Source organism: Onychomys torridus, chromosome 10 (assembly GCF_903995425.1).
Source record: "Onychomys torridus chromosome 10, mOncTor1.1, whole genome shotgun sequence".
NCBI lineage: Eukaryota > Metazoa > Chordata > Mammalia > Rodentia > Cricetidae > Onychomys > Onychomys torridus.
This window is the reverse complement of record NC_050452.1, coordinates 9602903-9628935: the sequence shown is the minus strand read 5'-3', so window position 1 is coordinate 9628935 and position 26033 is coordinate 9602903. Positions and strand designations below refer to the sequence as shown.

General features: G+C 38.7%; 1 protein-coding gene across 3 annotated transcripts in view; it reads left to right on the top strand.

Moving 5' to 3' along the window:
* LOC118591794 (WD repeat containing planar cell polarity effector) overlaps positions 1-26033 on the top strand; it is a 296006-nt gene that overhangs the window by 83251 nt on the left and 186722 nt on the right. For 2 of the 3 annotated variants that reach the window (XM_036200167.1, XM_036200168.1), the window contains exons 2-6: positions 9377-9460; positions 12838-12885; positions 13723-13773; positions 16644-16714; positions 16981-17040. In XM_036200167.1, the coding sequence (XP_036056060.1) occupies positions 9400-9460; positions 12838-12885; positions 13723-13773; positions 16644-16714; positions 16981-17040 (291 nt within the window). In that variant the 5' untranslated portion in view covers positions 9377-9399. Of the gene's footprint in view, positions 1-9376; positions 9461-12837; positions 12886-13719; positions 13774-16643; positions 16715-16980; positions 17041-26033 lie in introns of those variants that run through there. The other variant, XM_036200169.1, reaches the window with a different exon arrangement.

Sequence of the window (26033 nt, the reverse complement as noted above, 5' to 3'; positions counted from 1 at the left end):
TTTCCCGAATGTATGTTTATGTACCATATGTGTCTCTGGTGCCTGAAGAGGCCAGAGAAGGTATCAGATTCCCTGAGACTGGAGTTGTAGACAGTTGTTAGCTGCCTTGTGGGTATTGGGAATTGAATCTGGGCCCTCTGGAAGAGCAGCCACTTGATCACCAAGCCATCTCTCCAGCCCCTCACAGGCCTCTCTGATTAATACAATCCCCAAATGAAATGCACTCAGATACTGGTTGTCAGGTTGACAGCTGAAGCTAGTTAAGCCAGGAGAGTTTCTAACACAGTGCTTGCTTCTTTTTTTAATTTGTATTATTTATTTATTTATTTATTTATTCATTCATTCATTCATTCATTCATTCACTCATTCATTCATTTATTTATTTATTCACTCATTCACTCATTTATCTGTCTATCTATCTATCTATCTATCTATCTATCTATCTATCTATCTATCTATCTATCTATCTATCTATTTATGTTTTACTGCTTTTACCATTCAGCTGCGTAGTAGTGTTGTAGGCTAAGTCTAAACTTTCGTAGCTAAAAGTGTTGGTGCCTCACACCCGTTTATACCCATGTGGAGGCCAGAAGCCAACCCCGGGTTTCATTCCTTAAGAGCCATCCATCTTGTCTTATGAGACAGGGTCTCACTGGGACCTGGGGTGCTGTGATTATAATAGCTGAATGGCTAGCAAGCCTCAGAGATCTGCCTGTCTTACCATCCCCAGTTCTGTGGTTATAATGATGTGTCAGCATGCCAGAGTTTTTATTGGGTGCTGGGAATTGAACTTAGGTCCTTATGCTTGCAGGGTAAACATTTCACTAACTGAACTATCTCCTCAGCCCCAAATATCTCGTATCTTTTGACCCTTATGGGATACTTGGAGTACAAGCTTATTATTAAACAAATATGCACTTAACATTTAAATTGAGAGATGTTTTAGTTTTCCAAAATGATCTGGAACTTTATATGCCATACTAGTTTGATGTAACTTTGACAGAACACAGAATAGGCTTGAGGGAGGAAGGATTTATTTTGGCTTACAGCTCAGGGGCTATCAGTCCATTATACCAGGAAAGGCATGGTAACCAGGAAAGCTCCAGCCATGCTTCTGGGAGCTTGGAGTACAGCTTGTTTGCACTTGGTGGATTTAGGAAGTAAAGAGCTCTTGACAAGGATTGGAGGCATGTTTGACTTCAGAGTCCAACTACGACCTATCCACCAGCTAGGCCTCAAAACTTCACAATTTCCTAAAAAATTGCCACTTGCTTGGGACCATCTATTTTACAATGTGTGAGTCTGTGGGAGACGTTTTGCATTCAGTGTATACTGTAAGGCAACACTTTTAATACAGGAACAATCTAGATACACCTTAAATAATAATTTGAAACATTAGAAGGCAAATATCACTAAGGTACCTAGTTCATTTATTTGATAAATGCTGCTTGAATAAAATTAAAGGATAAAATTCTCATATTATAGGCAGTTAGTTATGCAATACTCACTTATAATTCTCAGCCCTTTTCATCTTCAAAGCATTATACAATGTTAATTAATGCTTACAACATCCTTGCAAATGTAGGTCATTATCATTATCCCTGCTTTTGCATGTGGGGAAATTGAGGCAGAGAAGTTAAATGATTTTGGTAAATTTGTCACAGCAGGATTTAAAAAAAGGAATTTTTGGCTCAGAGCCCAGAAGTCAGAATAGTGGAGCCACACCTTTTTGTAGCAGGCTTAATTTCTGTGTCCTTGATGAAATATGATTTTTCATTAGATCATATTGAGATCATTTCTGCATTCAAATACCAAACTAACAAGTTTGATCATTATATTACCCCCTACATGCCTTACACCATTTTCTCTTTCTTAGTATTTCTGGCCTAATATTAATTAAATTAAATTTCCCTGATAATTTTGTAAGATAATTGTTCAAATATCTATCTCAACTATGTTTTTCTTCTGGGATTTCACTTTCCATTTTGAAATTTTCAAGTAGTTTTTATAATTATTTATTTTTCCTGGCTGGTCAGACATACATACCCAGATGACTCTTCTTTGCCTCAATCTCCCATTGTGTTTAGAATCCCCCCCCCCTTTTTTTTTAACATTGGCAAATCTCACTCCTCTAAAAACTACCCTTTTCTGTGATGTTTTGGTCCAACTCCTGCTTGTGAGGATAAGCTTGTGTGTGTGTGTGTGTGTGTGTGTGTGTGTGTGTGTGTGTGTGTGTGTGTGGTCTGGGTAGAGGATTTCTGCGAACCAGTGTGGCTAAGAATAGTATGCACAAGTCCTTTGCTGTGGTGAAACAACCGAGGTTACATGCTGATGGGAAGCTGAAGGATAACAAGACACCAACTAGTGAAGTCAGTGGTTAGGAAAATTCAAGTGTGTAGGTTGAGTGGTAGAACCCGTCACTATAATGGCTGAGTGGTTTGGGGCCCTCTTGCTGGGCTTGGGATGAGGAGGCAAGCCATCAGTGCCTATATGCTATTGTCTGTCTGTCTGTCTTTCTTTCTGTCTTTCTTTCTGTCTGTCTTTCTTTCTGTCTTTCTTCCTGTCTTTCTTTCTGTCTTTCTTTCTGTCTTTCTGTCTGTCTTTCTTTCTTTCTTTTCTTTTAAGATTTATTTATTTATTATGTATATACAGAAGAAGGCGCCAGATCTCATTACTGATGGTTGGGAGCCACCATGTGGGTTCTGGGAATTGAACTCAGAACCTCTGAAAGAGCAGTCAGTGCTCTTAACCTCTGAGCCATCTCTCCAGTCCCTGCTATTGTCTTTCTTGCAAGATCACTGTGCCCTTTCTCTCCCTTCCTCATTCCCTTCTTCTCTCCCTTCCTCCTTCCCTCCCTTCCTCCTTTCCTCCCTTCTGTCTGCCTCTCTTACATTGCAGCTACCACACCACAATTCAAGTTCTTGCTATCTGCTACCTCAGCTATCTTTCTAACAGGTCTCTTATGTACCAAAACATCCTCCATTTTTCCTTTTTGCTGTCTCTCCAGGTAATCTTGCAATAATTTTAACCTGAAACATTTTTCATTATTCCACTATTTAGCTACTATTTAGTAAACCGAAGTCCAAATTCTTAAAATTGACATCCAAAGGCATCTTTTGTTTGTCCCTCATCTCTCTCTGCTACCTGCCCACTAAATCAATACTGTAAGAATAAAAATAAATAAGCTTGTATTTTTCTAATTTTTTATTTCATTTTATTGCATTGGTGTTTTGCCGTTAAGTGTCAGATCCCCTGGAACTGGAGTCACAGACAGCTGTGAGCTGCCATGTGAGTGCTGGGAATTGAACCCAGGTTCTCTGGAAGAGCAGTTAGTGCTCTTAACTGCTGAGCCATCTCTCTAGCCCCTGTATTTTTCTAATTTTTTCCTTCATTATTTTTAGTCTCTGTCTCCCTCATGCAAAATCTACCAATCCTCAAATACTTTATATGATCATTCCTTTAGCTAGGTATGGCAGTGTAGACTTTTGATCCCAACACTCAGGAGGCAGAAGCAGGTAGAATTCTGTGAATTTGAGTTCAGTCTTGTCTGTAGAGACTCCAGGACCAGGGCTGCATAGCTGCATAGTGAGCTCTGTCTCAACAACAACAACAACAACAACAACAACAACAATTTCTTTACCAAATTGTACCATCTACTGGGCATCTGGAGGTCTTTGTTTATTTTGCTGAAGTGGTATGCATTGCAGATTTCACATTCCATGGTTGTTTTATCTGTGATGCTGGATTATATACTATATGAGAGTTAAGACCCTGCTATAAATGTTTGTATCTGAGACTTAGGGTAAAGCAATATACACATAAGATACTTTAAGTGCTTTTTATAGTCAGTTATATTTAGATGCAGTAAGCCTCTGTGATTACAAATGAGGCAGTCCCTAGTAGTCCAGTGCAGTAAATTTAGCCCAGGTTTGAGGTCTCATTATTTGAGATTCTCCTGTCCTTTTGCATAAACTTTGCTTGTTTGGTTCATTGTTCAAAGTTTCTGGGAAAAAAAAAAATCTTTATTTGTGACAATACGTCTTTGATTAAATGTTTCATGAATATATCTAACAGGTGTTTAATGATACTGTGTGTTAATGATATTAGAAAGTAATTGGAGGGTAATACACTGAATTTTATGTAATTGAAAAGTAATTATGATTGTAACAATGTAACACACCAGTGGTTTATGTAAATTTATACTATTTCATTATCTTTCTTTTTAAACATTTTCAATTAGACTCCTCAAGGAAATATATAAGAATAAGCAGCAAATATATGTTCCATACTTCTGCCCAAGAAAGATGTCCCCAGGCTCTGTGCAGTATCCTGCAGCTACACATCCATTGTAAACGTCTTGTTGGCGCCATGTGTCCTAGCGCTGGCTCCTCTTGCTCCATTAGTTTTCTGCTGTCGAGTTTTACATTGGAGTTCTATTTGCCCTCAAGCTCCCTTCCCTCCTGTAGAGTCAGAATAGCTGGCTTCAGAAGACAGCAACTACAGACATAACTGCTTTGGCAGAAGACAAGCATTTTGCAATTTATTAAATGCTAATTAATCTTTACTTCTCAAACATATATTTATTTTCCAAAAAAGAATATTATCAGCAGTATGCTATTGGAATGATTTCTAGTTTGCATGTTACTACAGAAAGGAATAGTTTTAATGTAAGTGAAATGGAAGAAAGTGATGGGAAGACTGTCTTTAAACACAGAGCCTTTTGAGGATTAAATAGGAAGTAAAGGGGTTTTCTTACTTCCTTTTCCTCAAAATCTGCACTCTTATAGATTCTTCCTTATACAGAATGCATCTTAGGTTTAATTTAAATCATACTGTTTATCTAGTCATGAAGACTAGATGTTTGGATTACAAAATGGTCTCCCGAGAGCACTGAAACTGACATCTTTTATTCTTTGAGTCATTATTTTTAAGATCCTGTACTTTTGCTCTGCACAGATACTTTTGTTCTAGTCCTGGGTCACCCAGAGAAAGGGCACTAATGGGCCAGTGTTTCTCAGCTTGGGAGCCCCTGTCTGACTGCTCTTTCAATCCCTGCCCACACCTCCTTCCCCAAGTGCAAATCCAGAGTGCTTCTGAAATTCTTTTCTTTCCAACTTCAAAACAGCTATTTCTGCACTAATACAATATTTGGATGGAACAAGATCAGTCTTGATTACTTCCTCCAGGCAGATTTTTCATACCAGGAAATTACCAGCATTCTTTTTCACTGGTGACATTCTTGAATAAGATGCAAGATGTTTCCAAAGTGTTTTAAAAACCTGTACAGTTTTAAAGATGGCAAGGCATCTTGGAGGTTAAAAGAGGACTGATTTGCTCTCTTTCCTCCCTTCCTGTCTAATTAGCACTGTGGATTTTACTGAAGTCATTCTATTTACTCCATTTATTTACTCTTCAATTTTTTATGGTTTTCCTGGCAGAGAGTTGAAGTTCAAGAAGAAAGGGTGAATAACATTTGGCTGTTTCTCCCTCTCTGTTAACACAAAGTTTTCTCTTGAATCACTTATGTGGGGAATTCACAGAATTGTAGTGTATGTCTATGAGCAAGTCCAATCACGACCTCATTGGCTATTTTCTTTTCATCTGCTTCACTCATGTGTGCTCCAGCGTCTTGCTGCATCTGTTTCCAAGTGGATCCCTCCTGACCTCCATATCTGCCCTTGTCGGACACAGGCCCCAGTCTGTCTTGGATGCTGTACTTTCTCTGAGCCCATCGGTGTGGATCCCTCCTGACCTCCATATCTGCCCTTGCCCTGTACAGGTCCCAGTCTGTCTTGGATGCTGTACTTTCTCTAAGCCCATCAAGGTGGCGGCTGCTTTGCTGCCTGCTGTAGGCTGGACACCACTTCCTACAGAAGCACATTTCCCCAGTCCTTCCACCCCATTATAACTTGATGTGAATCCTGGGTGCTGAACTAGACAGCGAATCTGTGGCCATAGGCTCTCCTCACCCTCAAGCTCTCCCCTGTGGGAGATGCAAAGGATGAGCTCATTTTCCCTTGACATCTTAAGCTCTCCACCAAGCTCATTTTGCCTTTTCTCCCAATATCACAATATCTCAGTGCTTTAGGACTTGCAAATATGTGTGTGTGTGTGTGTGTGTGTGTATGTGTGTGTGTGTGTGTAACACATTCATGTGTGCACCACACACCTCTGTGTGTGTGTGTGTGTGTATGTGTATATATATATATATATATATATATATATATATATATATATCTCCAATGTATACTGCTACTAAGAATGTATTCTACCCTCCTTTTTGTTATCAGGAGAAAGTTTTGGCAAGTTTTTTTCTTTTGAATTGACTAAAAACAGGATTTCAAGTGTTGTCTCCTTTTAGTATGTAAGTAAAAGTGTACTCCTTAATCTGTAGGCTTTTATCTGTAATAACTTATAGTCTTTATGTAACTATAAGCAGCTTAACCAGCCTTGTCTCTGCCCACATTCCTACAAATTATTGTTATTGGCATCTGAATAAACTCTAAGTTGAGGAATAGCATTTTTTATTTGTAGTGTAGTTTAGAGATGGTGATTTCTGATACTCAGTGTCAGAGGACAAATGAACTGGTTTCATTACATCATGTTTTAACACAATGAAATGTTAACCCATTTGTGTATCATATTTCAAATGTCTCCTTTTGTGTGTGACTGTCTTCATATAAGGATGCTTTTTCTTTGTAAACCACCTGTTCTACTTAGTACTTACTCATGAAGTTATTGATATGCAGGAGAGTTGAGCATCTAGTTACAGCAAGGTAGATACAGAGATTGAGAGTCCTTTGTTTAATCTACTGCCTTTGAAGACATTTTGATGCAAGTAGAAAATAAGTTTAGAGTCAGTCCAAAGATTATCATTATAGCCCACTTCTTTCTTAGCCCTTTTTTGCTTGCTTGACTTCTTTCCTTCCTCCCTCCTTCCCTTCCTCTCCCCTTCCTTCCCTTCCTTCCTGTGTCTATTGTGTATGGTGCATGCATGTAAGTGTGTGGGTGTATGGGCCTGTGCATCCCTATGCATAAGCTGAGCAGAACCCTGAGTGCTCCTCTATTCTTCTTGCCTCATTGCTTTGGGACAGGGACTCTCAATGAAATGGAAGTTCACCACTTGCCTAGCCTAGCTAGCCAGTGAGCTCTTGAGATCTTCCTATCCCCATTCTCCAATGCTGGGAATAAAAGCATGTATTTGGCTTTTCATGTAGGTGCTGTGGATTCATACTTAAGTTTTCATGCTTACAGTATAAGTGTTCTTACCTACCTACTGAGCCACCTTCCTAGCACACTTTCCTACTTTTCTCAACTTTATCAGTCATTTTTTTAAACCTTTCCACCTATATCTACTACTGTCTTTTGGAGCATGCCATCCGTTTCATCAAATTACCATATATACTTCTATACTTCGGTATACACCAATGCTACAGCAGAGCACTGGGATAGCCAACAGAGCCTCTGGATTCAAAGCTTGCCTTCACCAGCAGATGGCATTGTGACCTCAGTTCCACAGTGTACTACTGGTGTCACAAATAACTAGGAGGAAAGAATGAGTTACAATATAAATGTTTAGAACAAATGTTTATTGTTCTCTACCACCACCTCCACCATCATCAAATGTTTAGTGTTCCCCACCACCTCCATCATCATCCAATGTTTATTGTTCTCTACCACCACCTCCACCATCATCAAATGTTTAGTTTTCTCCACCACCTCCATCATCATCCAATGTTTAGTGTTCTCTACCACCACCTCCACCATCATCCAATGTTTAGTGTTCCCCACCACCACCTCCATCATCAAATGTTTAGTTTTCTCCACCACCTCCACCATCATCAAATGTTTAGTTTTCTCCACCACCTCCATCATCATCCAATGTTTAGTGTTCTCTACCACCACCTCCATCATCAAATATTTAGTTTTCTCCACCACTTCCATCATCCAATGTTTAGTGTTCTCCACTACCACCTCCATCATCATCCAATGTTTAGTGTTCTCTACCACCACCTCCATCATCCAATGTTTAGTTTGCTCCACCACCTCCATCATCATCCAATGTTTAGTGTTTTCCACCATCACCTCCATCATCATCAAGTTGGAGTCCTGTGATACTTTGGAGACTCCTAGGACATTTCACAGTTTCTCTGACACTTTCTCAGAGCTCTGCTGTTCGGGCAGAATCGGCCCTCTTGTAAATTACCACACTTCTTCATTCTTCCTCTTCAGCCATGGCACACTGGGTTTCCTTAGCAGAACATAAATTTTCTTTAGAATTGTAATTATATCCTGGTTCTGTAAAAGTGAAGTGAGGGCAAGGGGAGTTTTTATTATGTCTGAAATGACTTTGGATTATTACCCATGTGAATAATGTGGGAAATATTTTAGCCACTCCTAATGTTAAAGAAGCTGAAGGTTCTTTTCCTCTATTAAAAGTTGCCTTAAAATACTTTTCAAGCTTCTTTTGTTTTCCAAAAGTTCATTAAAAAGAACATTTATTTCTTTTACAGTTCCTATAATGTGCTTATTTTAAATCATTAGATGCATATAATATATAAATAACATAGGATGTCTAGTCTGAATTTCTAAGCAAACATTCAAAGTTATATAATTTTAACTATTTGTAAAATGTGAACCTTTTCTAGAGTTTGTCTGACTTTCTCCCAATCAATCCAAATTGATGAGGTCCTATTTGACTTTTTAAAGTATCAATTGTATATGTTACTAATCCCTGCTACTAGAGTAGGAGGAAAGACAGGATGTATATTTTAACTATCTTGATTTAAAAATGTGTTTGGATTGTCTATCATGATATTCAAATTAACACACTATCTGGATAGTAATATAATTTTATAGTGTTTATTTTTAAGTAACTGTACCTCATATGATAGTAACTATATGCCATTTACCCTGCACATTTCATTGTAGCCTGTTTATATGTGAGGTATCTAAAATATTTGCTTTATATATTGTAATGTATCACAAAATGTGTTTGTACTTAGTAACTACCTAGTAGATCCACTTTTCCTAAAAATTATGACTTAGAAGATATTCACATACTAAATTATTCTAAGTATACTTAGAGCTGTAACCCAGCATATGTTATTGAACACCCAAATATAGTCTCCTTACCACATTTCTCAATGTGATGACATAGTAAATTCAGGAAAAGAAGTATATTTTTCTTTTTCTAGAGCTTATTTCTGGATAGTTAACCAAATACATGAAAATGTGTTTAACCTAATGGACCATGTCTGAAATATTAGGTTTTTTTTTTTGTTTTTTTGTTTTTGTTTTTTTTTAAGGAGGTTGAGATTGTGATTGGCAATGGGAAATAATTGATTGGTACTTTTTTTCTAATTACTTTGAACAGGATAGAGATTCCTTTGCCATCAGATGTCTTTCTGCTTGACTGAGCTACACCTGTGGTCTCTGCAGAGTACCTTACACATTGCAGGTGAGTGAGCTCTGGATCAGTGTCAGGGTTCTTCATTCTCTTATACTCTTGTCAATGAGTACAGGCAAAGTTAGGGCCTGCTTTGGCAGATAGAATTGCAGTCTCTTTTTTTTTTCATCCTTAATGAAAAATTGGGTGATGAAAAAATTCTTTTAAGTACTCTTCCTAACTTATTTTTTGGCCTGAGTTATGAAATTAATTTTACTAGTCTAATAGTTCTCCTTTCTAAAGATAACACATGTTCAATTTCTTATTAAGCTTTTCAACTGCTGTGTAGTCATACATTTTTGCAGGTTAGCTCATGAAAAGACATTTCTGTTTGATATTAAAAGCATTTCAAACATGTCACTGGGATGTACAATTATCTGTGTTCTTTGTGTTTTGTATTTCTTGAATAGAAATAATATAACTCTGTATATAGAACAATATATATTTCATTAGAAAACAACTTATAAATGTTTTCTACTTTAATTATCAGAGTAATTTTTATATTTAGAAATACATTTTTACTTACATTACTTTTATATCTTTATCAGGAAAATGGTTTACCTTGCAGAGTACTGGCTGTTTCTTAACAGTGAATATACAATAACAAATGAATGCCATGTTTTCATTGATTCTCCTTAAAGTATATTGAAATAGAATTTCTAGTTTAAGATTTAACTCATATTTGTTTCCTCCCAAAACTTTTAAGAGAAGATTAACCAAATTAATATAAAGATGCATAAACACACAAAACCTGAGATTAGGAAAAGGGCACTTTCAATTGGACAGTCCTTGGAAAGAGAGGAGATGAAGGAATTAGCAGAGCTAAACATCTGAGTATCATTTGCCTAGAGAAGAGAATTCCACTGACAGCCCATTTGTATCTTACAAACCTCGGAAAGGCTGAAACTTGAGGAGCGTGTACTTCGGAAGATGGGGATGTGGCCCCGGGGTGACAGCAGAGGGAATGCATGTCTGTGTAAAATAATGAGATACCTCCATGACGTGGAAACTCTAGGACACCAGAGCCGCAGGAAGGAGACCCGCTAAACTGTAGGTGGAGAAAATTGAAGCTGCCGTGTTGATGGATGAGGTCCTCCTAACCCATTTGCATCTGAGAATGTCTTCTCACCTTTGTGTATTTGCCAAGAAAGAAGGGGCTTGAGAATAGAACACTTCCCCAGGGTAACTGCAGGGACCCAAAGAGAAAGCATCCACCCTGATGTTTTAGGGGTCTTTGGTGAAATATCTGGTCCCTGGCTGGTCAGTGAAGCCTTTTCAGTGAAAGCCTGTTCAGGTATGGGAAGCTTCAGTAGGTTTCTAGAGGCACACTTGTAAGAGAGCTCAGGAGTCATCAGATATGTTAGTATTTTCTACAGGAAAGAAGACAAGTAATAAAAAGCAAACAGGAAAAGGGAATTCTGGAGAAAGTAAGATTATATAGGAAGGAAGAGAAAATCACCAACTTAAAGAATGAGCTGAGGCCATGAAGTACAGAACCAGACACAGGAGCTGCGGATGCTAAACTGATTTGGAAACTGAAAGCATAGCACCAGGGGCAAACGAAAAGTGGAACAGTTATCTCCGAAACAATTCCCCTCTCTTCTCATCCCACGTTTCTTCCGAGAGTGATTCTCATCGCTTCCATGTTTTTAGGTAGCCCGTCAAACACTTCTAGATGTCAGCCTAGCATTTCTGTGTCTCCTCTCCTGTGTGGCTATCATTCTTACTTCATGTGGGCCTTGGCACAAGTCACATAGTTCCCATGTCTTGCTTCTCTTGTTCGTTTTCTAATACCCCAACCGAGCTGCTATGCTCTGTGTATGTACTTGGTACTTGCAGGGGTTCTAACGTACTGTGTTGTCTGGATACTGTAGTATTAGCTGGGAGGACATCTTCCTCACCCAGCTCTGGTACTGCTTGGACAGGTCTCCTTATGGAGGTGCCCTTGTCCTAGTTACAATCAATCCCACTCAGCCAGGTACAGGAAGGTCAGATCTGTGCACAGAATTATGATCTTCCTAGCTCTATTCTAGAGTTGTAAATATATCGATATATGGAATGATATTACAATTATAAATGGGAATGTTTTAATAGGAGATATTGCTTGCATATATAATGCCTGCAGTTCTAGCTCATAGCTTTAAATAACAAGAAACTTTTAAAATTGAAGTGTAACATATGCACTGAAAAGTGTACAGATTGTAAGAATATGCTGTGAACTATCAAAAAGTGAGCACATTCATGAGATCACTACTCAGCTTAACAAAATATTGTGAGTGCTCAAGGGGCCACGATCTCCCCTTTAGCCTTTAGAAGATATTTGCCATTTAAATGACAGACATCTATTGCATTCTTTAAAATCATGTCTTAATTTCACAATGAATAAAATAAGCTTTAGTTATGAGTATAGAGTATGTGAGTATGAGTATATGAATATATGAGTACTGAGTATACTCATATATGTGTATATCAAGTACACATGACTGTTACATATTTGCAGACTCAATATGTGTCTTTTTCTTCTGGTTTTGTCCATCAGGTTGACGAAGTTGGAGTCAGTCACTAGGGGGCAGTCTGTACTGCTTCCACTTCATGAGAGACAGTTGTAGCCTCCTTATGTTAGTGACTGAGAATTATTTTTGCATGGAGGAAAACAAGTGTTACTTCAATAAAGGAGATATTTCATTATTCATAGACATGGAAAAATTATTCTGTTCTCTTGTTTAAATTGCAAGAACAGAATCCCTTGGTTAAATCAATCCCAACATCTGCGAAGTCTCACTTTGTCTCTTACCTAGCCCAGCAGAGCATCTGAATTTGAATAGGTTTGGAAGCCTTTTGACTCTAAACAAGTTTCAGATAATAATTTATCCACAGCTCCCGGTAATCCCCCCTTTCTTCTTGCAGATTTCCTCCCAAATGCTATAGGATGGGAACTAGACTTCTGAGCTAAATTGGAGAAAAGCAAGCCACAGCTCGGAATCCAACAGCTAGGGCATTTTCTTCCATCCACTGACTTCATTTGGCATTGCTTAGTGGCAGTTCCTTTTGGTAGCGCCCTGTGAAAACTATCAGAGGAAGTGTGAAAGAGAAAACTTGGTCTTCCTTGATTCAGTTCTTTACTAATCTTTCCCCCCATGCCATTCTACTTCTGCGTGTTCCCTTATGCCGTTCCGATTTCCTCATTAGATCGATAAACGTTCCAGTTTCTGCATGTCCCTAGAATAGATGAACCCATGGCCAGATGCTTTTGAGCTATTTTATTTCTAGAAACATAAGGAGACTGGTTCTGCTCCCCTCCCCACAATTCCCTCTGATATAGTATGATTTGGCTTCTTATTCTCCAGAACTTTTTACCATAATTTAATGTTCTTTCTTTCTTTCTATAGATAGAGACATCGGCGTCTACCAGTACTATGACAAGAAAGATCCACCAGGTAAAGTACTCACATATTCTATTTAACTTGTTTTATAAATGAAATATTCTGAGCAATGAATTAGCAACATTAAAAACTCTGTGTTTATGGCTTTAGATAAATTCCAAACTTTTAAGAGCAGTCAATTCAGGGTTTTTAAAGAAAAAAAATACTAAGGTTGATACCTATCTGATCTATCAAAAATAAAGCAATACTGAGAAAATGTTGTAGAATAACATGAAAATTTTCATTTTGTTGCTGATCAGGCTGATAACAGGACAGTCTAGTCACATTTATTTATTGGTTTCCCAGCAGAGGGCATTGTTAATGCATTGGTCCCCGTGATGCTGGCCTCCCGGATCCTCACCTGATATCTGAAATAGACATTTCTGAGTGAATGATCAATTTTCTTTATCTGATTAATCCTGTTAATCCCAGAAGTTTTATGATGGGCCGAAAGGTCTCCCTAGCTAGAGTTACTTCCTGTTCTGTTCTTTGTGGAAGTGGGGGCTGTGAGAGCATCCTGTGCTTAGCATGGCGGTTAATAGGCTGACTGAAGACAGCCTGCAGCAGCTTCTCTGCTGGGCAGTTGCAGTTTCCTGTCTGATGGGATTGGAAGCTCAGAGTAGTGGCCACCTGTGGTGCGCCTAAGCCTTTTCTCTGTGCATTAAGGAGATAGCTACTGTGACGTGCAAACACACATTGGGACATTCCCTTTCAGCTGTCCTTTTTAAAGCTCAGCATCACGTATTCATCTCAGTGTCTGCAGCAATGTGTTCTATCTGCCCACTGAAAATATAAGATATTTTAGTAAAAACAAATTCCACTTTTCTTCTATTTCTCTTTCCTTTGCCACAGTGTCAGCAACAGAGCATGGTAACTTAGAAGAAAAACAAAGGCTGGCAGAGTGTAAGTCTACCTTATAATAATTTCTAGAATTATTATAAGAACAGTGTTATGTTCCAGAGTAACTGTTGTCTGCACAAACTGTATGTGTTACTCTGTCCACATTTCTTATAATTACTGATCCCTATTGTTTATGTATATGAACTCATGAATAATAATTGTATTTGTTAGGCTTTTCTCATGAAATCATTAAAATCTTTACTGTATACAATTTTGATAGGATATGTGCTTTTATAAATAAAAACTTAAAATTAAGTGTATTTGTATTTAATATTTTTAAATAAATTATTTCCATTTAAATAGAAATAAAAATAATAATAAAAGCTATACATGTTCAAGGTATACAACATAGTGACTTGATGTATCAATCATGAAAGTCTTATGGTAAAATTTATTATATCACCCCATTTTTGTATGAGAAAATGATTCTTAAATCATGCTTAAGTTTTGATAACATTTAATTTCATGATTTGACTAAATTGTTAACATATTTTACTTATTTTAACATATTTATTTTATTTGTGTGTGTGTGTGTGTGTCCCCGTCCATGTGCGTGTGTGCACGCTTGTGTGTGTATAGCATGTGTGTAGAAGTCAGGGGTTTCGGTTCTCTCCTTCCACCATATTGATCCCAAGAACTGAGCTCAGGTTGTCAGGTCTCTGCAGTGGGCGCTTGCACCCTCTGAGCCAAAAGTGAGATTTGTTACATCAACATTTTATTTAGTTGTTAGTCTGAAAGATACATATATGGTATATGTATAGTATAACTACATGGAGATATGGTTTTAATGAATTAAGGCTAATGCAATTTAAAGTTTTATTTGGAATATAGCTAGAGCTGAAAAGCCTTCCTTTTTTCCTTATTTAAGTGATTGAACTGACATTTAATTTTTAGAATACTGCATTAGTATCTGCAACACATATCTTAAAATTTGTACATATGTTCTACACATCAAAATTATGTTTATAGAGCCAAATTAACTTGCTGAAAGAGGATACATAGCAATTTCTACTTTTAAATTTAAATATCTCTATATGCTATACATTATTTGTATATGCACACATGACATATACATTCATATACACAGTTCTTTTTTAGAATGATTAATTATGAGGCTCAGGATTAATTAATTTTTTCCAGTGAGTTTAACATTGTATTAGTATTATTTGTGTACCATGTATTCATCTGCATGTGGTGGGTGTTGGAGATAGAACCCAGGGCTTCACACATGCTAGGCAATTATTAATTTTTAAAACACATTTAATTTTAGGCTAACTTTATATGTCTACTAAATAACTTCTCAATTGAAATTATTTAAAATCAATAAGGTATATAATTATTGGATTGTGGCATAGATTTTAGAATTATTTTATTTTTTCCTTTTATTGAAAATATATTTTTTCTCACATAATACATCCTAAATACAGTTTCCCCTTCTTCTGCTCCTCCCAGCTCTTCTCCACCTCCCCTCCCATCTGGATCCACTTCCTTTCTCTCTCTGACTAGAAAACAAACAGGCTTCTAAGGAATAACAATAAAATAAAACATAATAAAATAAAACAAAAGCTAACACATTGGAATTGGACCAAAAACCAACCAACCAACCAAACCAAACAAACAAACAAACAAAAAACCAGAAGGAAAAGAGCCCAGGAGAAGGCATAAGAATCAGAGACTCACACATTCACACACTCAGGAGTCCCATAAAACCACTAACCTAGAAGCCATACTATATCCTCAAAGGACCTGGTGTAGACCATGCAGGCCCGTGTGCTGCCTCAGTCAGTCCTGTGAGCTTTGCTCATGTTGATTTAGGGGCCTTGTTTTGTTGGTGTCTTCCATCCCCTCTGGCTCTTAGACTTTTTCTGCCTTCTCTTCTGCTGGGTTCTCTGAGCCCTGAGGAGGGAGTTGATGGAGACATTCCCATTTAGGGCTGAGTGTTCCAAGGTCTCTCACCCTCTGTGTAATGCCTGGCTGTGTGTCTCTGCACCTTTACCCATCCGATGCAGGAGGAAGCTTCTCTGATGATGGCTGAACATGGCACTGATGAGTATGGTAGAATGTCATTGGGAGTGCTTTGTTTTTCATTTTATTTTTTAAAGAATAGTAGTATTTAGTTGTCCCTAAGTGCCTGGGATAGCTAGTCTCAGGTTCTTGGTCACCCAAGCAATGATAGGAATGGGCTGCCTCTCATGGAGTAGGCCTTAAGTCAGATAAGGTACTGGTTGGTCACTCCCACAAGCTTTGTGGCACTATTGCACAAACATATCTTTCAGGTAGGACACCAATGTAGATTAACGAATTTATGGCTTAGTTAGTGTTTATATTTGAGAGAATTATTTCAAGGAATATTCCTAATACCAATTTGTTAAAACTTGGATTCCCCCTTTTTTTCTAGAGTTGAAGTATATAGTGCTTTGGTCATGTTTAAATTAAATATTACTTTTATATTCTGTTTCTTTCCTCACCATAGTTAACTTATTAATAAGTTTCAGGTCTGAGTTGGCCACTTGGAGATGTTGGAATTTCTTTTGGGTTGAACTTTGAGTATTTTCATTAAAAAGTTACTTACGTTATAAGATCAGGCCATTTACTACGAAATACTGCTGAGTCCCTTGGCCTACCAAAACTTCTTAGGGTCTCTCAAGCTTGTTGGTTGTCATCACAAAATTATAATCAGGGGGATTAGTTTGTGGTAAAAATCTGTTTCTGAAACAAAGCCTTTTAAAAGACTGCCGTTTAGTGATAGCGATGAAGTCCGCTTCCTCTCAGTTATGGGATGTCTTATTCTAATCCTCTAAGGCACACTGCTAAGCAGAGGTTCCTTATTTAATTCATATTTAACTAACTGTTGTACATGTTTTATTTGCTAGCACGAGATTATCCTTGGACACTCAAAAATAGACGCCCGGAAAAACTTCGAGACACACTGAAAGAATTGGAGGTATCTTTCAAAAGGTTTCAAAAATGGGAACAAACAAATCTGCTTCAGGACATCTTTCAACAGATTTAATTTTCATAAAGGAGCAGCTCTCCTGGTGATGATGGCTTTACTCGTGTCCAGAGAGAGCTTCCCACACAGTTGCGTCTTTGTGTGGCCTGTTGATCGCCTGCCTTTTTCTTTCTTTCTTTCTTGTAAACCAGAAGCACTTAAACTGATAATGACAAAGCGTGTAGCCAACTGCACTCTCTCTTTCTGTTGTCCTTCAGGAACTGATGCAAAACAGTCCGTGTGTGCTGAGCAAATGGAAGAGCAGATACATCTGTCAGGTAAAATGGTTTGACAAGCTTTCGCAGTGTTTAACCAATGGAGCTGAAAGCTATGTGATAATTGTAAATTATTCTTGTGTTTTGATAGATAATGGAAAAAACTTTTCAGGAGTGGATATTTCATAGTTTAAATGTTAGTCATTCTAGAATGAACATTAGACAGACTGACATAGGCCACCAGTGTGGTTATATTGACATACTGCAAACACTAGTAAGAACCCTTGCAGGCAGTGTTTTTCACTTGGGTTTATCTTGATGTAGTATTGGATATTCACTAGCATATTTTTTTAAATGACAGTAACACCATAGAACAAAAAATTTCAGTGTAAGTATTCTTATAAACATTTATGAATACCATGCTTATGAAAATGAACAAGCGAATAAGAGTGAAATCTAACCTGACCAGAGAGTTAAGTCTTGCATGCTGACCCCTCTAGGCTGTATGTTTTAATGTGGTAGACACTAGTCATATGTGGCTATTTTTAAATAGTCAAGTTTCCATTCCTCAGTTACAGCTCTCCCCATTTTAAGTTCCTGGCAGTCAAGGATGCAGATATAGACCATTTCCACGGCAACAAGTTCTATTGGACAGCCCTGTGCTCAACAGACCTAGATTTAGAACATAATCAGGACATCATAATTCATACAGATTGACCACAAAATAAGGGACAAATAAATGTCTTAGCTTTGCTGATACACTTAAAAATACTATTTGTTTGGAAAAATTTTGCTTGCTTTTGATAAAAAGGATTATAGTTATCTGTATACTTATATTGTATCACCACTACCAATAATTACAATTTATTTTTGGAATCAAATATTTCAGTTTTATTTTTTGTGCTTTCTATTACAATTTTTAAAAAAAGTGTGAACATTCTTATTTATAAGTTAGGCCTATTTTTCTATCCATAAACCTCCTAACATAAATTCATAGTAATTACAAACATATCTTAATTAACCTCTTTCAACATGGACTATTTTAGTTAATTCTAATTTCCTGCTTAGAAAAATTTTGTTATTTGTTTTGTCTAAACTGTTCTCCCTTTTGTGAGGGAGGTGAACTATTACCTTGTCATCTGGCATGAATTGCTACTTCCTAGACTGTTACAAGGCTGAATGAATATTTTTGGAACCATAACACTTCTAAAATTCTCCTTAGGATACTCTTCAAAAAGATGGCATTGTTTAAAATCGTAACTTATTTGCATAGAAATATGTAATGAGACCTTCAAACTTGAATATCAGATGTGCTCCAGTAAGTTTCAGATTTAGTTCAGCTTAAGCTTGGAGTTCCTAATGCGGTTACTCACTGCAAAAACAGGCTCAGAATTATTTGACTGGAGGGCAAGCTTGCCACCTACATTAGGAGGTGTGTCTCATGGCCTCCACCCTACCATCACCTGGGGTAAGTTGGAACATGTCAGGCATCTTAAAAAATGCAGTGGAGTATCCCAGTTAAGTGATCATTTTTAGATAGATTCCATTGCTTTTAATTTAATGACAAAGTTTTTGTGTGTGGTTCACATGTTGCAGAAAGGATATCTTTCATTATTGAATTAATTCAACTCAGAAAAGAAACTTTTTAATGGTAGAATATATGTAAAATTTGCTTTTGTGATTTACAATAGACAGCCCTGGTGGCTTTGGCTGGAGTACCAGTGACTCTGCTTTGGGCAGGTCTAATGGATTTACCTAATTCTATGTTCTGTTTTATTTCTATGGTAGATAAAACTTTTCTAAAATAGCCATTTTATTCCCAGCACATTCTTGATATGATATGTTTTCACAAGATAACTTCCTCTGTGCCCACAGGTTCAAGTCACTCCTTACATCTTCAGGGCCTTTGGGAGACTACCTAACATTATCTGTCAGGCAAAAATTTCTCTGTATCTTTGAAAATGTGTGTGAGTTCCATTCCCAAAGGTCTCTAATGTCACAGTAAGTTAAAAATAATTTGGTTGTTCAAGCTAGAATTTCAGTTTAAGGAAAGGTTCTGTCCTTTTTGTTAAATTTTTACTAGGTTTTGTTAAATTATAACTGATCATAATATGTTAAACACTATTATCAGTCTCCCTGAGTCTGCCAGTGTGGCAGTGAGACATGGACATGCTTGAGTTCTGTTAGTGCTCTCCCTGTGCAGTCAGTCCTGAGCTCCAGAGATCTGCCTGCCACCCTCTTCCCTCACCCCCATTACACACTTCACACACACACACACACACACACACACACACACTCACACACACTCACAGGCATGCGTGCTGAGCTTCGAGGATACATAGCCATGTTTGGCTTCATGTTGATACTGGGGATCTGAAGTCTGGTCCTCTTGCTCTCATAGCAAGCACTCCTAACCAGTGAATTGCACCCCAGTCCCATTCCCGGACGTCCTGATGCTGTCAGCTGCACCCCAGTCCCATTCCCGGATGTCCTGATGCTGTCAGCTGCACCCCAGTCCCATTCCCGGACGTCCTGATGCTGTCAGCTGCACCCCAGTCCCGTTCCCGGACATCCTGATGCTGTCAGCTGCACCCCAGTCCCATTCCCGGACGTCCTGATGCTGTCAGCTGCACCCTAGTCCCGTTCCCGGAGGTCCTGATGCTGTCAGCTGCACCCCAGTCCCGTTCCCGGAGGTCCTGATGCTGTCAGCTGCACCCCAGTCCCGTTCCCGGAGGTCCTGATGCTGTCAGCTGCACCCCAGTCCCGTTCCCGGAGGTCCTGATGCTGTCAGCTGCACCCCAGTCCCGTTCCCGGAGGTCCTGATGCTGTCAGCTGCACCCCAGTCCCGTTCCCGGATGTCCTGATGCTGTCAGCTGCACCCCAGTCCCGTTCCCGGATGTCCTGATGCTGTCATCTGGATTCTCAGTCTCTGAATGAGGCCATTTCTCTACTGTGGATTTTATAAAGAAATGATAAAATTGGAGTTATGGAATTCCATTTAGTTGAAATCTCTTGAAGGAATCTTTAAAGGGTCCACTTGTTTAGAAATCTTTGAAGAGGTTACTGCTGAATAAAGGATTGAAGAAGATATAATCTGAGCGTAGATCTCAATGTCAAATAAGGAAGATTTACAGGTTGTCATTACCAAAGCTTAGTTTATATTATTGATCCCATGATCTATAAATTGTAACCTATAAAAAAATAATTTCCCCACTTGTAAATTCAGAACAGTTTACAAATTAAGACTTACCTATATATAAATTTGGGGATTAAAAATTCTTAAGAGGTTTTTTTCCCCCAAACCATCCTTGTTCCTAGTATGAGATTATTAAAAGCAATAAGATATAATTTAGAGTTTTGATTTTAGCACCTAGTAAATATACTCTCATTTTTGTCTTCTTAAGCAACCAACAGAATGTATTTAATGGTTTTCTGCTTTGGCTTTCTTAAACCAATTATATTAACTTTTTAAAGGGAAAAATAGTTTCAGTTAAATGCTAGTAAATAGTTCATCACTCTTGTGGAATGTTAAAGTCCATAAAGTATTGTGCCTTCAGTCATGGTCATATCTATAAATTACTTTGTAATTTTATTAAGCATAGATGTTAACCATATACAATGATCTTTAGGCTAAAATGTTTGACTTACATATACACATATATGTAAAAAAAATATATATATATATATACAGTATAATCAGTTTTATTCTGGTTTATGTTCATAATAATTCTACATTTATAGGTCATAAAACACCAAGAGAAGATAGCTTCCAGTTTATATATATATATATATATATATATATATATATATATATATATATATATATTATTATATTTGTGTTTTAATTTTACACATCAGCCATGGGTTCCCCAGTCCTCCCCCCTCCCGCCCCCATCCTTCCCTCACTCCCTCCCCTCCATTCCATTCCCATCTCCTCCAGGACCAAGACTCCCCTGGGGATTCATTTAAACCTGGTGGATTCAGTCCAGGCAGGTCCAGTCCCCTCCTTCCAGGCTGAGCAAAGTGTCCCTGTGTAAGCCCAAGGTTCCAAACAGCCAGCTCATGCACTAAGGACAGTTTTAATTTCTGTAATGAGTTATTTGGTAGGCTATATAAAAATAAATTCTTTTCGAGTCTATCCTACATAATTTGTGACCTTATGCAACTCAATTAATCATACCTTTTTGTTTGTTTGTTTTCAATACACCCTGACTGCTATTTCCCCTCTCTACTGCTCCCAGCGCCCAGCCCCCGAATTCCCCACACTGCATATCTGTTAGGGTTGTTAGTTTAGTGTTTTTTGGGACTCATAACAGTGGGAGTGGGGTGTCTCTGACTCATTCTCCTGCTCTTGGGACTCTCTTCTTCCCACTGGGTTGCCTCACCCAGCCTTGATATGAGGGTTTGTGCCTAATCTTATTATAAGTTGTTATGGGTTGTTAGGTTGATATCCCTGAGAGGACTGCCCTTTGCTGAAGAGAAGTGGAAAGGAGTGGTGTCTTAGTCAGGGTTTCTATTGATGTGAAGAGACACCATGATCGTGGCAACTGCTATAAAGGAAAACATTTCATTGGGGCTGGCTTATTGTCCATTAGCTTCATGGCGGCATGCAGACAGATGTGGTGCTAGAGAAGGAGCTGAGGGTTCTACATCTTGATCCACAGGCAGCGGAATGAGACTGTGTATCAATCACACTGGACATAGCTTGAACATATGAGACCTCAAAGCCTGCTCCCACAGTGACACACTTCCTCCAACAAGGCCACACCTCCTATTAGTGCCACTCCCTCTGGGCCAAGCATTCAAAACACATGAGTCCATGAGGGCCATTCCTATTCAAACCACCACAAGTGGATTTCGGCTTTTAAAAAAAAATATTTTTAATTAGAATACAATTGCATCATTTTCCATCCTCCCTTTCCCCCCTCTAGGCCTCCCACCACCCTCAGACTCTTCCAGTGGCACCCCCACTTTTAAGTTGAGAGCCTCTTTTCCTTTGATTATCATTGTTACATACATACATATGTGTGTGTATACAAATATATAAATGGAATCTGCGGAGTCCATTTTTGTTGTTAGAGTATATATGTTTGAAAGCTGACTACTTCGCATTGGACAGCCAATATGGCAGCTTGTCTCTACGAAAGGCGAATTTCCCTTTTTCCAGTGACATTCATTGCCCAGGGTGGGACCCCGTGAGCTTTTCCCCTTCCCACGTTAACACGTCCATTGGTATTATTGTCATGTCAGTCTTGTTTTTATGCAGCCATCTGGGAGAGACTGTTTTCTGAGCAAACTTCTTGGTATTGTGGCTGTCGGAACCATTCTCCCTCCTTTCCTGTGATGTTTCCTGAGTCACAGGTGCAGGAGCTGTGATACAGATGTATCTGTTGGGGATGGGCTCCTTCAATGTGTTGATCATTGTGCCCGCTTATGGTTTTCTGTGTTGGTCTCTGTTTGCTTTAAAGAGAGGCATCTTTGATGAGGGGTGGTAGCTACACTTATATGTGGGTAAACTTAATATTTCTTTTTATTATATATAAAATCAAGTTGATTTCTTCATAAAATAGTAAAATACAAGCCATGGTGTTATCAGTATCAGGATTAGCATTTTATTAGTGCACAATACAGCATACCATCTTCACTGTCTGCCACCTTGGTGGGAGGTACTATAAATTTAGGTGGAAAGGAAGAAGACATGTTAAGTCACCGAGACTAGTGAGTGCTACATTGTAAACCTCAGTAGGAGCCAGAGATGGTACAAACATCAGTATAATCTGAAATGATTAACAGATTACAGAGAAGTTAAAATTTTACCAGACCTAACTGGGAATATAAAATTGGTAAACCTGGAGAGACAGAGGGGGATAAGTGAGGGAGTATCTACATAATAGTGAGGAAGTGGGCCCAAAGTGGTTTGAAGAATAGAATAATTGATCTGAAAGGCAGCTTGATGCTGCCTTAAATAGAGACTTTGACTATTACAATGAGATATTGATACTATGTCCTGTAACACTGTAATACTTTTGTATCAGAGAGGTGCCATATTAAATTTAGTCTTATAGAGGATTAGCCTGGCAATGGGATACAAGATAACAAGTTAACCAGAAGGAGTGAAATGATTTCAAAGGATGTATACAATAAGATAAAGAGAGTTTTGATAGCCAGTCGGGAAATTTAGAATGACATGTAAAGATTTTAGTTTGCCCATGTTTTACATGAAATGACCAGAGGTCATCAAATCATGGTATCATTTGAGATGTGGAACTGGAGTGGAGGGTTGGATTTGAATTTTTTTTTTTTTTTTTGAGGAGATAGCCAAAGGCCTGAGTTAAAATGATTCAATTTGTACCTTATGAGGGATAGTAGATACCATAGGAGAAAAACTAAGAACCAAGGAACGTCTATTTAGTGGATAAGGGAGAAAAACTTAGTAGCAAAAGAGGGAGAAACAGAATTAGGATAATGAGGAACTGTGGGAAAGTTTGTTTGTAGAAACCAAAGTGGTTAGAAGTCAGAGGGCCTGAAAGGCAGATGAAGGGACCGATTTCTGGTTTGATGGCTGCTGATCTAAAGCTCAGGGTTGTGATTAAGCTTCTAGTGGGTGTTTGCAAGTACTCAACAATAAATTCATCTTTTGTTATTAGTGGCTACTGAAAACACTGCGTGAGTTTTTCATCATTTTAGAATTTCATTCATGCAAATAATGTGTTTTGGTCACAACTTATCTCCTGCCTCTCTACCACTTTTCCCATCCAATTTCACATACTCTGTTTATTTGTTTTTTAAATCCTAATGGGTCCACTTAGCACTACCAGTGTGTGCTTGACTGTAGGGCTGTCACCTGGAGCATGGGTGTCCTCTCAGGGCCACACACCAGAAGAAACTGACTCCCTTCTTCTATCAACCTTCAGTTGCCAAGAGCTCTTCTAAGGTTAAGGCTTTGTGGCCCCTCCCCCATCCACACTGGAGTCTTATCTAGCTTCCTCTTTCACAGACCTTCTGCATGAAGTCACCGCCACTGTGTGTTCATGTGTGCAGTGCCTCTGCAAAGAGAAAACACTGCTTCACTGTGGTCATCTTCTGCCATTGGCTGTTCCTCAGTGATCCCTGAGCCTTGAGTGGAGGTGTGAATAGATGTCCTTTAGGGCTGAGCCTTGAGTGGAGGGTGTGAATAGATGTCCTTTAGGGCTGAGCCTTGAGTGGAGGTGTGAGTAGATGTCCTTTAGGGCTGAGCCTTGAGTGGAGGGTGTGAATAGATGTCCTTTAGGGCTGAGCCTTGAGAGGAGGTGTGAATAGATGTCCTTTAAAGCTGAGCCTTGAGAGGAGGTGTGAATAGATGTTCTTTAAGGCTGAGCACTCCATAGTCACTTTGTTTCTGAACCTAGACTAGTGTGGGTTACAGGAATGTTACATATATTTGAAAAAGAAAACTAATGATTAAAGAATCAAAAAATTAAAGAAGAATATGAGATTGGGTATTACATTTTTGATATAATATCTGGAGTTCAGGGTTTGCTGCTGATTAAAATTGCTAGCTACGATTTTATAAAGGATACTAGACTCACCTGGACTTTGAAGGAAGGGTGTAACTTAGGTGAGGAAAAGGAAGGTTCCTGCCAAGGAGAGAGTGTCAGTAGTAAGAAACTCTCAGATACTGTAGGTACTTTTGAAGGCCTTTCCAAAAAGATTTCTCCAAAGATGTTTTTCTTTTTTTGGTTTTTCGAGACAGGGTTTCTCTGTGTAGCTTTGTGCCTTTCCTGGATCTCACTCAGTAGACCAGGCTGGCCTAGAACTCACAAAGATCCGCCTGGCTCTGCCTCCCGAGTGCTGGGATTAAAGGCGTGCGCCACCACCGCCTGGCTGTTGTTTTTAATATATATATTTGAATGCTTCTATAAAATTTCTCTGTGGTGTACATATGACTATTGGTTTCTTTTAAGCCATACTAAGACTGTTGTAAGGTTGGCCTTGCTTCCTGTTAAGATAAACAAATGAGTATTACAATCTAGGAGCATTCAGTGCCAGTGAATCTTAGCCAGTATGTAGCAGCTTAATACTTTACCATTCTCTCACATACGAAGTAGTATTTATTATCTTTTTTTTATTAAGAAATTTTTTTTACTCATTTTTCATACCAATCACAGATCCCCCTCTTCTCTTCTCCCTCCCCTCCAGCCTCACCCTCTCTCCCCCGCCATCAGCATACCACCCATTCCCTCCTACAAGAAGGCCAGTCCTCCTATGGGAAGTCAGCAGAGCCTGGTATATTCAGGTATGGCAGGTCCAAGTCCCTACCCCTGCCTTAAGGCTGTGTGAGGTGTCCCATCATAGGTAGAGGGTTCCAAAAAGCCAGCTCATGCACCAGGGATGGATTCTGATCCTACTGCCAGGGGGCCCCTTAAGCAGATCAAGCTACACAACTGCCTCACTTATGCAGAGGGCCTAGTCCAGACCCATGCAGGCTCCACAGGTGTTGATCTAAATTTCATGAGTTTTCACTAGTTTTGTTTGGTTGTCTTTGTATGTTTCCCCATCATGATCTTGATGCCCCTTGCTCATAGAATCCCTCTTCAACTGGACTCCTAGAGCTCTGCCTGGTGTTTGGCTGTGGATCTCTGCATCTGATTCCATCAGTTACTGGAGAAAGGCTGTATGATGACAGTTAAGGAATTCACCTATCTGATTACTGGGATAAGCCAGTTCAGGCACTCTCTCCACTATTGCTAGTTAATCTAAGCTGGGTTCTTGCTTGTGGATTCCTGGGAACTTCCCTAGCACCTGGTTTCTCCTATCCCCATGATGTCTCCCTCTATCACGGTATCTCTTTCATTACTCTCCCACTCCATCCCTGTTCCAGCTCAACCATCCTGTTCTCTTATGTTCTCATCACCCCATCCCCTACCTTCCATTGCTCACCCCTCATCCCCAGTTCACTTATGGAGATTTCATCTATTTCCCCATCCTAGGGCGATCCATGTGTCCCTCTCTGAGTCCTCCTTGTTAGCTAGCTTAATTAGAAAAAAAATAACAGACATTTTCAAGTCAGACTATTT